This window comes from Melospiza georgiana, chromosome 11, assembly GCF_028018845.1.
Source record: "Melospiza georgiana isolate bMelGeo1 chromosome 11, bMelGeo1.pri, whole genome shotgun sequence".
In the NCBI taxonomy this organism is placed as follows: domain Eukaryota; kingdom Metazoa; phylum Chordata; class Aves; order Passeriformes; family Passerellidae; genus Melospiza; species Melospiza georgiana.
This window is the reverse complement of record NC_080440.1, coordinates 9,869,757-9,886,475: the sequence shown is the minus strand read 5'-3', so window position 1 is coordinate 9,886,475 and position 16,719 is coordinate 9,869,757. Positions and strand designations below refer to the sequence as shown.

The 16,719-nt window shown below is 43.5% G+C and overlaps 2 protein-coding genes across 12 annotated transcripts in view; one reads left to right on the top strand and one right to left on the bottom strand.

Moving 5' to 3' along the window:
• Positions 1-12,230, top strand: part of SLC6A6 (solute carrier family 6 member 6) — a 93,249-nt gene extending 81,019 nt beyond the window's left edge. For all 6 annotated transcript variants that reach the window (XM_058032266.1, XM_058032269.1, XM_058032265.1 and 3 more), the window contains 5 exons: positions 233-370; positions 1,416-1,518; positions 2,406-2,506; positions 3,203-3,373; positions 5,181-12,230. In XM_058032266.1, the coding sequence (XP_057888249.1) occupies positions 233-370; positions 1,416-1,518; positions 2,406-2,506; positions 3,203-3,373; positions 5,181-5,321 (654 nt within the window). In that variant the 3' untranslated portion in view covers positions 5,322-12,230. The remainder of the gene's footprint in view (positions 1-232; positions 371-1,415; positions 1,519-2,405; positions 2,507-3,202; positions 3,374-5,180) is intronic.
• A 2,130-nt stretch (positions 12,231-14,360) lies between these two features.
• The window catches only part of GRIP2 (glutamate receptor interacting protein 2), a 248,542-nt gene continuing 246,183 nt past the window's right edge, over positions 14,361-16,719 (bottom strand). For 4 of the 6 annotated variants that reach the window (XM_058031751.1, XM_058031754.1, XM_058031752.1 and 1 more), the window contains exon 24: positions 14,361-16,453. In XM_058031751.1, coding sequence (XP_057887734.1) covers positions 16,256-16,453 — 198 coding nt within the window. In that variant the 3' untranslated portion in view covers positions 14,361-16,255. The remainder of the gene's footprint in view (positions 16,454-16,719) is intronic. The other 2 variants (XM_058031756.1, XR_009115052.1) reach the window with 2 other exon arrangements.

The following is a 16,719-nucleotide window of genomic DNA, read 5'->3' as shown; positions in this document are numbered from 1 at the left end:
GCTCATAAGGCTTCTAGGTAATGAAAAGAAATTCTGAAAACTTGTTCCAACCTGAAAGCTACCCCCGGGCTCCAACCTCAGGGTTACAAAGGAACGGTTTCTATTCCTTTATCAACAGCTGTGCAGAGCACAGGGCTGGGGTGGTGCTGGGGAGGGTTTGTTCAAGCAGGAGCCTGGATGAACTGCATGGTAACCTTCAAGTCATTTCTCCACTGTTGTTTTCCCCCTACAGTTTGTTGAAGTTGAAGGACAGATCACGTCATTAGTTGATCTGCACCCATCCTTCCTAAGGAAGGGTTACCGACGGGAAATCTTCATCGCTATAGTGTGTTTCCTTAGCTATCTTCTGGGACTAACTATGGTGACTGAGGTAAGTAGCACCAGTGCTGCAAATTGCCACCTTCTTCAGCCATTTTTCAGGCCAGTTTTAGCTGTGACTCAGATTGCAAAGAATTAGTGACTCAGAGAAGTGCTTTTTAGATGGACAGAGCATCTTTCATCCCTAGATCTGAAAGCATTTTGAATGGGAGTTACATGTCCCTTCCCTTTTCAGTCTCAGGAACAGAAACATGAAACCTCATTAAATTCAATCTGATCTCAGGTACCAGTCAGCATGACTATGAGTATTAACATCTAGTTCTAAATGATGAAACATAGAGGAAACCTTCAGCAGAGCACTTTAAGAACCCATCCAGTGGCATGCGGGGAAAGAGATTTTTATCTTACACAGATTTGAATTAATTAAATTCCACTTGGTTTATTCTAGTGTAAACAAGACAGGGATATGTTCCAGTGCCTGCACTGTTGTGATATTTATCTTCAAAATAAAATCCAAGTCAGATTTTAAAAACAAGGGGAGGAGCATGACTGTGGGAGGTAAAATAGCACCTGTAGCAAAGATGCCCAAACCCCACAGTTTTTCAAGGGAAAGTGCAGTGTAGTAAGAGTAGAGTCTAACAGCAGAGTATAAATAGAGTTATAAAACAAAAAATGAACTATTTTCCTGAAAGTAGCCCTTTCACTCAATAAATAAATGAAGACCCTCCTGATGAACTGACTTCATTTTTAGTCTTTTTAAGGTGTTAATGTTAGGAGGCAACCATTTGTTTCTTTAAATGTCCATCCTGAAATATTTGTAAGAAGGAAAGATCTAAGTGTCTCAGTAGATTATATTAAGTGGCTTAATTTTGTTTAATCATTGTCTTGTTTGGAGTTATTCCTGTAGTAAACATGCATATTCCCTGGGGAAAGTAATGCCAAATATTTACCTTACCTGTTTGCCAGATGCTGCTTCTTGTTGGACAGGAGTCATTGGGATGTGCTGGTAGATGTAACTGGCGGCTGGGCCTGAATTCTTGGTTTGTTTTTTGTTTTTTTTCTGTTGGATCTTAACAATTTTTGTCTCTCTTTTACAGGGTGGCATGTATGTTTTTCAACTCTTTGACTACTATGCAGCTAGTGGTGTATGCCTTTTGTGGGTTGCATTCTTTGAATGTATTGCTGTAGCCTGGGTTTATGGTAAGTGAGAATCCTTTAATCTCATAACTTTTGATGAGTCACTGACAATTTTTCTAGCTAAATATTTAATCATCAGCTGCCCCAGAGTCTTCTTCCCAGCAACAGACACATGCCATTAATATAAATTTGCCCTGACCTCTTGGAGACAAATTTTCATCTGGGATGAATCCAAACTCCAGTGTTTTTTCCACCAAAAAATGAGTATTCTTCCATTGCTAATTAATAAGAGCACAATTAAGCGTTTTCATGTGTTACGTTTAGAGGTGAGAGTTGAAAGTGTGGCCAGCCGTGAAAAATTTCTGTTTGTCTCTCAGAGAATTTCCTTTCAGAGCTGCAGTGTCTGCAGGGACAAGCCAACCAAACAGAAACTACAAAAAGAAAGCTGAAAGTATATTCTGCCCCATTACTTTTGGCAATGCCAAGCACCACAGTCTGACAGTGGCCTCTCTAGCTGAGCTGTGGCTGGGCAATAATCAGATGTTTGCTGATTAGGACTGGTTATTTCTCTGATTCTCCATGAATTCCATTGCCTCAGAAAAGCAAAACAAACAAAGTCAGATTTCTGTAGAAGCAGGTGCACTGTTTGCTGTCAATGGTGATTCCTCTGGGAAGTTCAGAGAGTCTGGAGAGAGGAGAGGGGGAGTGACAGGGGCAGGAGAGCTCAGCCTCGCACTCCTGCAGCCAAATAATGAGGGGAGGGTGGGATGGGAGACCCCCCAACCTTTGAGCTTTTCAAGAAAATCATCTTGGACTTCAAAGCTGTGGGAAGCATTTGAAGAATACATCTGACATCCTTACCTTCCCTTTAAATTACCCCTTGGGGAGCCTGGGAGAGCAGCTTTAATCCTACAGTGTTTACAGAGCTTTCATTTGCTCGGTTCTTCCAGGCGCTGATAATATTTATGATGCCATTGAGGATATGATTGGATACAGACCTGGTCCCTGGATGAAGTGGAGCTGGATTGTGATCACACCAGTTCTCTGTGTGGTGAGTAGTGACCTGTGGTCTTTCAAGTCTTGCACTTGGCAGTGCTAAGCCCCCTCTTGCTGCTTCTCTTCAAGGGAGGGCTGTTGCATTCAGAGGCCAATCTGCAAAGAGAAGCTGAAGGCTTGAACATACCTCTCAAAGACATCATGTTCTCAGATGTCAGCTTCTGACATGACAGCTCTCTAGTCTCTACTGTGCCTGCATGAATTGCAGTTGGCTACATTTAAGTGGATTTTTCTTAGGATTGGCAAAAATTCTACATTCATGAAGAGAAAACTCACTCTCCAAAGAGCAGTCTCTACTTTAAGACATAGGACTGCTAGGCCGTTGTAATAAAGAGACTTTAGCAGTCTGAGGCAGAGCTTGGCTTGAAGTGTTTCATTGGGTGGGAAGAACATCCTGGTAAATCTTGCAGTGTACAGCAAACAGTTGAGCCCTGAAGAATTGGCAGTGTACTGCAGCTGTTCAGCACCATCTCACAGCACTCTGTCATCACACAGCAGATGCTATAAGCAGATGCAGATGCTCTTCCAATGATTGAAATGGAAGAACAATTCCCCCATTGGTTTAAAGTACATATGGTATCCATCAGCTCTGCCTTTCACTGCCTGTCTTCCTCAGGCCAGTGGTTGCACTACAGCCCTGCTGCTTTAAGCATTTATTGAGCCTCACTTTGTTTTCCTTTCTCATCCACAGGGGTGCTTTATCTTTTCTTTGGCCAAGTATAAACCACTGACCTACAACAAGGTCTACACATACCCAGACTGGGCAATTGGCCTGGGCTGGGTTCTCGCCCTTTCCTCCATGATCTGCATCCCTATGGTGATGGTCATCCGCATCATTCGGTCAGATGGGTCACTCATTGAGGTAAGAACAACCAATTGTCTGTCTAGAGGAGAAAGGGAGCTTTAACTTGTTGTGTTTTATACAAAGTAATGCTTGGAAAACTGCCGCCTTGCCCAGGTAAGGCAAATAAGGCTGTTAAAGATCACCTGTCCTCTGGGCAAACAGTAGAAAGAGAACAAACACAAAGCCTTCTGTCCCCAGATAAACACCAAGTGATTTTACTCATGTCCCACTTGTGCAGCTTCCAGCTTGGCAAATCATTACCTCCACGTGCAGACAAACATTCAAGGACTGGGGTGTATCTGAGTCTCAGGTTTCTCTTCTCCAGTCCCCAGGGACACAGAAGCACCATCCTTAAAATTGCTGCAAAAGCAAGATAAGGAGAGAGAGAGACCTGGGTCAAACCTGGTTGTGTGAAAACTCATTGAATTTCAAGGAAATTCAGATACACCTGTGGATTATGTGGCTCTCAGGCATGGTCTTCACTGTGGGGGACTAAATAAAAGTCAAACTCTCTTGACAGAGGGCTTCACTTTTTAGCTTTTAAAATTTGTGTTTCTTTTATTTCAAACTGAAAAACTGGATCCAGATTGCCCTAGTATTTGGAAAGCTTTGTGTCTGACTGAGACTTGACAGTGCAGATTCCCTCAGGTTTGGATTTGCAGGAAGTCTCTTGCCCTTTGCAGTTCGGTCTGGGCTCCTGTAATTTTTTTTTTTTTTTCTTGCAGTGTAAAGTTTTTAGAGGCTGTGCAAGCATGAAACTTTGCAGTTCTCTTCAAAGTTTTCAGATTAGTTTTCTTTTTGTCTAACAAGTTGTTCTTAAATGCAGCTCAGGGTATTCTTGGAGAAGAAAGTGGGACACTTTGGGTTAGGAAAAAAGAGAATAGAATTAAAAAAATACCAAACCCAAACATCCCAGAGCACAAACATTTGCATTTGTTTTCGTCCAAGTGTTAATGGCCTTTTTCAGCTATGGCCAAGGGCAAAAGTGTTAATTTTCCTGTGTTCATTGTCACCATGAGAGACAAGTCTAAAAGTAGCCAAAACACTGCTCAAAGCCCATGTTAGGAAAGGAAAGAGAGTAAACACTGGTCAGATGCCATTCAGTTCTTCCTTTGTGAACTGGATGTAGGACAGAAGTTGCCACTTGGCAGTGAGGGCTGGGCTGAGAGGCAGAGCTGTTTCTAAATGAGGGAGGAGGACACACACCATTTGCAGCACTGAAAGCCCAATGTGCAGGAGCTGGGTAAAGCTCCTGTCTGACTTCCCTGCGTCGAGTCAGGCTCTGCAGCTGAGCAGGAGCTGAAGGCTCCACAGATCCCCACATCCCTGCAGAGCCACACACCTCCCACAGCCACCATCCCTGTCCTTGGAATGTCCTGCACGTGGAGACAGAGAGGCCTCCTGCTCATCTCCCCTCTGCTTTCCTCAGAGGGTTTCTGCTCTGAGAAGGGGCCTGCTTTCCTCAGAGGCCTCCTGCTCGTCTCCCCTCTGCTCTGCTCAGAGGGTTTCTGCTCATCTCTCCTCTGCTTTCCTCAGAGGCCTCCTGTTCGTCTCCCTTCAGCTTTCCTTAGAGATTTTGTGCTCATCTCACCTCTGTTCTCCACAGAGGTTTTCTGCTCATGTCACCTGTGCTTTCCTTGGAGGTTTTCTGCTCTTCTCACCTGTGCTTTCCTCAGAGGCCTTCTACTCATCTCCCTCCTGCTCTCTACAGAGGTTTTGTGCTCCTCTCCCCTCTGCTTTCCTCAGAGGCCTCTTTCTCCTCTCACCTGTGCTTTCCACAGAGGTTTTGTGCTCCTCTCACCCGTGCTTTCCTTCTCTCTTGCAGAGGATAAAGGCGGTGGCTGCCCCCAAGGAGGTGAATCGATGGTCCAAGGAGACAGAGAGTGGCACCCCCTTCTGCCCCAATGGAACTTCGAATGGCGGATTGATCAAGCCAACTCATATCATTGTGGAAACCATGATGTGAGCTCTCTCTGTGAGAGGATAAACCTGCTTTAACTGCCGTTTACTAACCATAGATTCTCATAGGACCAGGTTTACAGAGCTTTATATTTGCACTAGGATTTATTTTTATTTCTCACAGAGAAAGTTATTTTTTGTGTGTGTTTTTTTTTTTTAATATTTTGTAAGGTAATCACAGCAGACGTCTCTCTGTAGAGGGAGAGCTTTCATATCAGACTAGACATATTACAAGAATTTACTATTATTGGGTTTTTTTAAATATATATATCTTTATCTCTAAATATTATACACCTTACCACTTGAATTGATTGTCTTGCCAGCAATACATTCAAGTCTCAGAAAGCAATTTTAGGTGCTGGTATGGTTGGGAGCAGGGTAATCTACAGAACACACAAAAGGAGCTCTGTTGAGAGTTACATTTTTTTAAACAATGCTGTTTCAAGAGAATTTTCAAAGGTGTAGTATTTCCACCCTCTGGTTCAACTGTGGTAAACGACAGGTGTCAGGGTCACTTCAGGGAGTGGGGAGAGTTTTGTTTAGTGCAGTCCCTGGATAAGGAAATAGCCAAACAGCTGGAGTGGAGAGTTTGCAAGGGATGCAGAGAAGCTGGATGTGAACAGTGTTGTGGCTGTACCTCCCAGGGACAGCACTGGCACCCTGTCACACCAACTGAAGAGAACTTGGGGAAGGTATTTGCAGGATTTGTCATGGTTCAGTCTTTTGTTGTTGTTGTTGTTTTTAAAATTTTTGAGATTTTTTTTTTTAACATAAGTGAAATGCCTGCTGTTTGTGTGTGAGCAGGGAGGTTGGGTACCTGCTCCTGAGTTTTCCAGCAAACCATATTTTGGTGTGGTTGCACTGGTGTAAACTTGAATTCTGCAAACTGGGAGGGCAGCCTGTCCCCAGGGCAGCAGGGATGAGTACAGAGCAGCCAAGGGGGGAAAGCAGCACCTGCTCTTAAGGTGTTTGCTTGCTCATTTGGACTTTGGTTTGGGCAGGAAAATAAAGGAATCACTTCTGGACTCTGACCGTCCAGAGGTGAACACAAACCAGGTCATCCCTGACAAGAGGAACAAAACCACTCACCTGGTATTGATAGCAGACATGTTAATAATAATAGTAATGATGATAATAATATCACACAGCAAACAGGTGCTTTTCATCCATGTATCTCAAAAATGCTTTTCCAAGTTCGGTAACCAGGATTTGCTTTATTTATTTATTTGGGGGAGGGAGGTCATTGCTGTTGGAGGAACAGACAAAAGGACTAAGTGAGTCCCTTGTCCCATGTTACTAAATAGCAGTAGTGGACCTGGAGGCCCCATTCTCCTTGCTCATCATTGGATTAACCCATGATTTTATTTTATTTTACTTTATTTTATTCTATTTTATTTTATTTTTAAGGGGGCTGGAGGGTGGCAAACATATTTATGATTCTTATCTGCTGAAGGGACAGGGCTCTTTGAAATTTAAATTAAAGCAAAGGGAACACATAACACTGAAATATTTTGTGTTGGTCAAAAGGAATTGGATTCCATTCCAGGTGAGACTGGGAAGTGAAGAGAAACCCCTACAAGGAGTATAGGAGTGGGGGTTCCACTTCATGTAATGCAGGTGAATGTTTCTGTCCTGTAAACTGTCCAAAACATGGACAAAAGCCTTTTTATTATTTTTGAGGTTTTTTTCTTTTTTTTTTTTTTTTTTTTTAACTTGAGCAGGTTGTGCTGGGAACGGATTCTCTGGCAAAACTCAGCCTTGTCACATGGGCATTGTATTAGAGGGAGAGAGGTTTTTTCTTTGATACCACAGGTAGTCTTTCCAGAGGTATTTAGAAGCAATACTTGATAAAAGCAGAGTTTGTATCTGCTTATTCTGTTGTAAGCTTAGTCTGTCAAGGCAGAGGTTGTCACTTATTTAAACAGGAACATAAACAGTTCTTAACATTCCTACACAGTAGCTTTATTTCATTTTTTCTTGTCCCATGTGCTAACTGGCCACAGCAGCACAAACATTTCTTAACTTGTTGGTTTCCCTGTAACAGAAACAGGGAGATTTAAAACTAAGAGATGGACCAAAATAATTATTAATTATTAATTTTTAAAGAAAAACATCGCTGCATTCAAACTTCCAAATCTTTCTAGTTTGAATTTGTAGATACTTTTACAATAGAGAGCTGAGTTGCAGCAACAAAACCAGCCATGGTAGAATTGTGTTTTCTTTTTTCTCATTGCTGTATTATGAGAGTTCTGAAGGAAACTTTTGCACAGCTGGAGATGGCAAACATGTAAATAACACCTACTGGGCTGGTAGCAGAAACCACCCAAGGTTACAGGAGGAATTCTGAGTGCCAGTGAGTGTCATCAAAATACAGAAATATGCATGCAGCAATTTTATTTTTTTAACAATCAAAGGCAAGGAAATGTAACCAAAACTACTCTCTTAGTGGGCTTTAGCTTGGACTCTCATTTTTGAGTTACAGTCAGTGTCTGCAGTCAACAGACATGGATGAAGAGGAAGTAGAAGGTTAGGGGGGGTCTAAATTAATGTTTTTTGTGAGTACAGATGAAACACTGATGCTTGATTTATTTCTTTTTTTATATATATATACATTGTCATACAACTTTGTTTGAGGTTATATAGTTTGCACATGACTGTTGTGCTACAGAGCTGAGACAAGCTTCAGTTAGGGAAAAAAATGGTTTGGCTACATCAACGATGTCTCCAGCGAGTCAGCTGGGTGTTCAGGCATCTCCCATGTTGTGGAGAGTGCCTCGGTGGGAAGAACCAGAGGAATAATACTACACCTTTCAAAATACAACTAGCAGAGAACAGAACCCAGCCCCATTTCAGTACAAACTGTGCCATTCAAATCAGTCGCTTCCATGTTCCAAGGGAAAGGTCTCGCACATATGCAACAACCTCACTGAAGATTCTGTGTCAGCTTCCCTGGCCCTGCTGTGCTCCTCAGCACCACTGCAAGGGAGGGCTGGGACTCACCAAGAGACAAGAAATCATTGCTTCTGGAAAACAGTTCCCCTCTCCCCTCCTCCCTTCCCCAACAACAAAAAAAAAAAAATGTACTTAATTCTTGTTTTATCTGGGGTTTGAGTTCCAGTGAGCACATTTGCATTTTTACAGTTTGGGGTTTTTACCTAACAATTTTATCAGATTTCTAAACTTTTCTTGGTGATTAATTTGCATTTCAACATGATCCTCTGCCAAATTTATTAAAACATAATTTTTAAAAAAATGTTTGTGTTTTCTACCTATTTTGACTGCAAAGACAACTGATTTTTTTCCAATATTTACTTGTTATTCTTATGACGTATTTTACCTGTTTTGTGTAAATGAGGAACTCTGTGTTAAAGCATCATGACTAGTTATAGATGAACTGGTTTGGATCTGGGAAAACAGTGCAGTTTTGGCATGAGGTCTTTAGAACCAGATCCCTGAGATTTAAGCCAGCATAAACCAAGACAACACGCACACCTTTTCATGTTTCATGTACCTTTGTATTCATGGGGTCTTCTGGGCTTGAAAACAGCAGAGTTTCAGCAGTATTTATTTCCAGCTGAACTGAAATCAAGAGATAGTTAAAATGTAAAGGGGAATATTTCCCCATGACATTTTTCTGATCTATTTCTTATTTTTCTCAATTTTCCAAACCTTTTCAGTTCACCTGTCACTAGTTATGATCTCTCTGAGTATCTATTCTAAGGGACTTTACCAGTAGTCTGTATCTCAGTGTTTAAACAGTATGATTTCATAAATAGAACTGGTTTTTTATTGTTGTTGTTGTTATTATTCTATTTTTCCTTCTCATCTATAGCTTTCCTTTTCATCTGGTCCAAACAGATCCACACACTTAGAAAAGTCCTCTTTCAAGTTTGAGATAGTAGGTCCACAATGGATTTGTTCTTGTGTTGTAAATGAAAATACAGAAGCCTGGCAGCTGTATTTGCCATCTAGAGCAGCGCTGGTGGCCACCCCGCAGCAGCAACAGTGGGGTGGAGGCAGTGATCTGCTGAAACAGCTCAGCAAAATTGATTTTCACTGCTGTTCTTGAGGAGAGGAGAAAATGAGAAAAAGAAGGGGGGAAAAATATAGCTGCTGCTATATTTAAAAATGTGCTGTAACACCAAGAGAAGCCAAACAACATCAGCAGAGCTTTCGTTGCCGCCGCCAGGACAGCACCTCCTGCAGCTCTTCCTGTGCTCATCCTCCTTTCCCAGCTGCAGATCCTCCTGGTTCCTCTTTGTCTCAGTGTTAGATAACTCACGTAGTTCTGAAGACACATGGACATCTCCATTCAATAGATCTTTTCCAAGTCTCCTCCTGGTCTGTTTTTATTTGCTTAAGGAGACTTTCTGTTTTGTTGAGGTTGTGCTTTCACTTTTGGGTTCAAAGCTCCCACTTGTTGCATCACTGGCAAACTTCCAGCTGTGGGAGAAGGATTTGAACACTTTTGAATAACTGATTATTAGCTTCCATGTCTTGTGGTCCCTGCAGGATCACTCGTGGAGGCATAATGTATATAAGATGTTAAATAAGCTGTGCATTGAATGCAGTGGACAAGTTAGTTAAGCAGCTCAAGTACACTTGGAAGAAAGATGACCCTGACATCATTTCCAAGGAGATTCAATGGAAGTTGCTCACTTTCAGTAAAAAGAATAAAAATAAATCTGTGTTTAAGTAGACTAGTAGATGAAATCTTCCACCCTCATATGCACGCACACAGTGGGGACATTGCTTCTATTCCTAGGCTGCAAATCATGTGTGTAAATCTTGCCAAGCTGTTCAGGATGAGGATTGAGGAGGTTTAGACACCACTTGCCTGCAAAGAGCCAACCTGCCAGGGTGTCCAAATGGTCTTTCCTAAATGGGGGTGGTGGAAGAGGGAAAGTCATAACAAAATCCTGGACCGTGGCCCTCCAAAGAAGCCTTAAGGTTTGATTTGTAAGCTCTCCTGGCTCCTGGTAGGCACCACATGGCTCCTGGCATGGGAGGTTGGGTGTGGTGTGGGTTCAGGCAGCTGCCCTGGACTTGTTTTCTCCAAAATCAGCATCCAAAGCCTTGTGGTTAGGATTGACGTGTAGTTGTGTATTTGTATATTTGCATGAGCAAAGGTCAGGAACTGTCAGACCCTGGTAGCTTGTTTTATTTCTTATAATCAAAAATAAGCTTAAGAAACAAAGTATTTAGTTGATTTGGTGACACTTGACATTTAAGAAACCCTTGAACTTGTGCAGAAGAGGTGCCCTGAGCTCCATATTTTAGTCACAAAAAATTTCTTAGGTGTTAGCAGTCAATTTGAGTCTATGGGAAAGATTGCTCAAGAGAGACTTGAATATAACCAGCACCAGCATCCACTGGAAAACTGCCTGAATATAACCAGCCCCACACCCTCCACCAGATTGTGGCTCTTTTCTGCCAGGCCAAGAGAAATGTGTACATGGACAGTGCTTCTCCGGAAAAAAAAAAATCTCAATTTATTTGTTTCTATTAAAAATAAACAGAAAAAGTCACATTCTTTGTGTGGTTTTTTTCCAGTTGTCATTGAGAATTGGTGATTTCAATTTACCCATGTTCTAAAAAAAGAGCAGAAATAGCTTGAGACACCATTTCACCAGAAAACAGGGACAAGCTCAAAATTTTGCAGGCTGAAAACTTTAGGAAAACAAATCACCCACCCATGCCCATCAAACATGGAAAACCTTGGTGACAGGGATTGTGCCTGGAAAAGAGCCTGACCCTGCTGGTAATGTTGGGCAATTGAATGGCAGACACAGCCTTTTTGTATTGCTGCTGTGTCCTCATTTGAAATAATCAGTAGAAGTGTCAGAATTTAATTACCACAAGTTCAGGAGTAAAGTAAATTGAAGATAGTTTTAAAGAGGCAAGTTTGGGAGGCTTGTTCCCTGTGGCTCTGCAGTGCACAGCAGAATGGTGCTGCTCACTTTTACATTTGCAGCACAGGGAAAAGGTGGCCTGACTTGAGAAATCAGAAGAAATAATGGGAAAAATAAAGCTAATTAAAAAAAAAAAAAAAAAGGCAAAACTCAATGATGCTAAGGAGCTGTGCATGTGCTGTGTGTGTGTGCATTTGTGGGGGAAGGCTTCAGCCCTGTAGCACAGTGAGCACGATACACACTGTTCCTAAATGTACCTGCTTCTGCAGCTGTTAGAAAGAGTTGAAATTTTTTTTCAATATATAAAGAAAAAAAATTAAAAAAAAAAAAAACCAACAGTGGCAAAATTATGTTGAGAGGCTGATAAAACAAACAAAACCTGAGGGGGCAAGTTGAGTCAGTTCATGACCTGCTCCTGTCCTGGAAGCCAGCGCTGGTCTCTCAGCACCGCAGCATCCCAGTACTGTTCTGAAGTGCTCGTTGTTCAATAGGATGTTATTTTTCTCCAGTGTAATGTTGTGATTGTTACCTGATAATGTTGCCAGGGACTTCACATTGTAAGAGGTGATCCATCTTGTTTGATGTGTTTGGCTAAAAAACAGTGGTGTTTTTTTAATTATTTAAATTCCTAGCAACTGTGACTACAGTAATGTGATAATGAGTAGCACATGCAGCGAGGAGGCGAGGGCGATGATAGCCTCCTTGAAAATGTCATCTGAACTTTTTTTAAAGAAAAAAAACCTTAAAAATATTTTTAAAACATTTTAAAACATTTTTTGTGTGTTCCAAAACGGAATATTTGTATTTGAAAAAAAACCCTGGAGTGTAATTTAATCCTAAAACCCCATAGCCTTTGTGTATATGGTAAATGTTTGTATTTTGCAGTTTCTGTTTTGCTTTTTAGATAAATAAAATGTATATGGATATTTTTAAGTCATCTTTGCTTTTTTAGATGAGTTTGTAATCACCTTATAACTGAAAATAAAACTTTCCTTTATAAACCACCTATGCTGTTGGATGGGGGTTTTTTTGGTCTTTGAGTAGCTCAGTTTTTCCTTTAAACTTATTACTTATTTTGGGGTTCTTGGTGTGGGGGTTTTTTGCCCTTATAAAATACTATATATACATGAAATATGTCTAACTATATATATATATATATGAAATTTATCTAACTTCATATCTGCCGTGGTTTCACCCTAGTTGGCAGCACAGGCCCACGCACAGCCACTCATTCGCCCCCTCCTTCAGTGGGATGGGGAAAGAGTCAGAAGGGTAAAAGTGCAAAAATTAATGGGATACAAGTTAATAAGTAGCAAAAGAAAAAGGGGTGAGGAAAAGAACCACAACAAAATACATCAAAGAGATAAAAAACAAAATTAAAAAACCAAATTATGCCAAAGAAAGCCATTTCTCACCAGCCAGTGCCCAGCCCATGCATGGCACTACTGTGAGAGTTCAAATATGTCAGAAAAGCCCAATAGGAAGAAAAAGAAAGGGAAAAAACCCATCCCAACATTTATATTTCTAGTGAATGGGACTGTTTTTTAAAAGCTCACTGACCTCTTGATCCCTTTGGCTTCAGTCAAACAGATGGAGGTGAAACCAGTGTCCTTTCCTGAAGTCCTGATTTGATGTAGGGAAAGAAAAAACCAACCTGTAGGTGGCTCCTCCTTGTGAAAATAAAACATTTGAGTATCACTGCTGAGCCTCCAGCACCCCATGCCCAGGATCAGTCCCACAGCTGTCTTTAGTTGGGGTTTTTGGCTTGGTTGATTATTTTGCTGGATGTGATTGAGGACTTTGTCAGGGGTTTCTCCTCTCACCAGCACAGCTTGCAATGCTTGGGCTAAGCAGGCTCAAAAGAGCACAGACAGCAACTGCAGTGTGTCTCAGGTTAACATAAAATAAATAAACAGGACATTTAAAAAGCCATTAAGTGCCACAAGAGCACTGAAGGACCTGCCCCGGTGGCCATCACCTGCCCAGGGCTGCAGCTGCTCCCATCAGCCAAGGCCCATGGGATGAGAAGTGACATCAGCAGGGGATGTGCTGCCCACTGAGGCACATCCCAGGGAGCAGCTCTGCTCTAACCTTTCCCTGGGACACACAGGGAACCCCTGGACACACACTGAGCCCTGAAGCTCTCATTCCATGGGTGCTCACTCAGCCTCCTGCATCCCCTGTGCCTCAGATGGCTCCAGGTTTGGCAAGGCCTCTGTGCAGGGCCCTGTTCTGAGGTGTTCACCCCCGGAGGGCAGCCAGAGATGGCAGATAAGGGGTGTTTATGTGATTGGCAATGATTCCCCAGTCTAAGTGGGATGGCAATGATTCCCTGAGACCCTGCTCAGTCTCTGAAAATTCCTGCATTACCCACTTGGCCATGAAGGGCTGTAAAACCCAGCTCAGCCTCTCTGTGCTGGCGAGCAGAGATTCCCTATGGCCTTACCCAGGGAACATTCCAGCCTGTGCTGCCCACACTGGGAGCAGAGGGAACAAATCCTCAATGCAAGGACACAAGAGCTGTGTTCTGGCTTCATGGCAGTCATTCCTTGGGATGTCTGGTTTCAGAGGTGGAGTGGCTACCAAATCCAGATCCCCAAGGCACCCCGCTGGAGCTGCAGGGTTCTGAGCACCAGATGGGACATCTCCTGCCAGCACATCATTCTCCTGGAGTTTTCTAACCCATCCCCAGGGATTAACCACAGCTTTGCAAACGCTGCCACGTCACGGCTGCCACGTGCTTTGCTGCGTCAGTGTTTTGTCACGGAGCAGCTCAGCTTTGAGCCAAGATTCCCCGTGTGGAAAAGCTGCAAGCAGTGCTGGAACCACATGCATGAGCATCTCCAGCTCTTGCTGTTAATAACCACAGCAAAATTATCTCCATGGGCACAGGGAAGGGAGAAACCCAAGTCCTGCTGCTTATGGTGAGTGGGAAGGGACAACACTGGTAGCCCTACAAACAATGGCCTCCCAGCAAAACCCTCTGCATGGCCTCCCACTTGTCCTCCAGTGTCTTACAAAATGTCCCCTGGCAAGTTAAAATGGGGCTGGAAGCAAAGCATTGCCTCACTATCATCCTTCAGCAGAAAGCAACACAAACCAAAATAAATGCATTTCATTTGCTTTTATTTAATTTAAAAAAAAGTCAAAGTCATTCCAATCCCATTTAAATACAGAGATTTACAAATAGGTCCAAAACAGGACTAAAATATTCTTTGAAATGCTGTACTTTTAAATATTGTGCTTTCATAGATACATAAGAAAATTAGCATATAAAAATACTTTACAAGGAATACACTTTAATATATGGATAAAAATACACATTTAAGTAATGCATTTCATCTTCATATCATTCAAAATGCATAGGAAGGGATACAAGGACCAAGTTTTTCTTCTTCCTCCTTTTTTTTTTTTTTTTAAAGCCTTTAATAAAAGTCTTCATTAAAAACCTATGAGAAGCCCCAGTGAGCTTCCACTGCTCAGAATATTGCATATAAAAACACTTTCGGCCGCACTGTCAATGCTCCACAGTATCAATTATGGCACATTATCTAGCTGTGGCAGCAATGGTATGGGATATTGCATACTCAAAGAGAAAATGGCTACAACGACAAAGAGCTGGATGGGGCCGTACCTGGAAGGAACACCTGGATTCGTTTGTGCTGTCACAGGGGCTGGAGGGGACAGACAGTGCAGGGACAAGTCCTGGCTCAGCAAAGCGACACACACGAGCTGTACACCCACCCAACTCCCTCCACACACCCCCGGGTGCAGCTGGGGATGGAGGAACTGGAAGGGCAGGCAGGGAACGGGGGCAGTGGGCTCTGGAGCTGCCACGTGTGATGGAGGGAGCTCTTGGACTCCCTGGCCCAGGCCAAAAGGGAAAGAGAAGCTGCACGCTGCCACCAGGACAGGGACATCATCATAAAGTGCTAATGTGGGAAACAGGGCAGGCAATGCAAGCATCACAGCCCCTCTGCCACAGCCCCTCTGCCACGCGGGGCCGAGGCTCTCGGGCAGGAGGGGAGCGACCACAGAGCTACAAGAGGCCAGCAACAGGCAAAGGGGCACACACCACCCAGCCCACAGGGACACAGGACACAACCCCACCCAACAAGGGCTTGTCATTCCTCTGTCTCAGGGGAGACAGCAAGGTTTCATTGATCCAAACTATCAGGGGCAGCCCTGAGAATTTTGCTATTCTGCTATTTACTTCCAAGCACAGGCCAGGTTTGCAAGCAAGACATCTCTGTAAGGTCAGACAAGCAAGGGGGTTCAGGCAGGTACTCAAGGCCTTTAGCCTTGGGTTTGGCCTCTACTCTGTCGTCACTACTGAGCACAGGTAACAACACTGCTCATGGGAATCAGCCACACAAGGTGCCTAATCCCACTACAGGGTGAGCCAGACCTAGGGGACAGTGTGGATAGGGCTGGCAGGAGACAGCTGCAAATACCAGTTTTTGCACAAGAATTGCATTTAGCCACTCTCAAGCACATTTTGAAGTGTCTTTTAACTGGCTCTCCCCACAGCCCTGCACTGGGAGTGCAAGGGGCTGCAGGAATTGATTTGCCAGGAGTGTTGAAAGGATGGAGCTGGGCACAACATAAAAGGAAAGGCATTTCAGTCTTGCTGTATGTGATTAACTGAGCAAACAAAGAACATAATAGCACCATGTGTGTTTGTAGGATGGCCAAGGCCTTTCAGGGTGAGGAGGATGTCGGAGGCAGGACCCTGCACACTCGATGGCAGAAGCACAGGGGGATGCTCTGCCATGGGGGATGGCTGTGGATGCTCCTTCCTCCTGTTGGCAGTTTGTCCTGCTGCCATCGCTGCCACAGCCCCAGACGTACACCCAGCTCTGACCTTCCCAGCAAAATTTGGCGGTCTACAGGCTCACTGGAGACCCACCTCCCCACTTTCAGGTTATGGTACACAGAGCATTTACAAATACCAGTGCAAAAAACCAGGAAAAACACCTCAAATACCACAAGAGCTCAGCAGAGGCATCATCAGCTCTGCTCCTGCTGCTCAGAGCGTCTGGACACTCGCCTTGACCTCGGCGCTGCGGGGCACCTGTGCCAGGAGCTCTCTGTTCCCCTCCGAGGGAGCATTGGCAGCCAGTGCCAAGGGGTTCCGGCTAATCACCAGGTCCAGCTTATCTCCAGCCTCTGAAATCAAGGGAACGGCCAGACAGCAGTCAAAGTCTCTCGTTCGGACGCGGTTTACCTGCCAGAATGGATTTAGGACATGCCAGGGGAAGGAACAACAGAAAGATCATGTTTGTTAGTCAGCAAATGCAAGATTAGTGCTAAACCCCAGCTGGAAAATAATACACAACTCTTGAGAGTCCCCGATTCCAGGTTCACAATGGAGAAGAGCAGAAGCACCCCTTCAGAATGAGCAGCGATGCTTAGCTGAGAAGCAATCCAGTAACTGATAGAGGAAGGGGGGAAGTCTGGACAGGAATGAACCCTGACCCTCAGTGCCTGGGG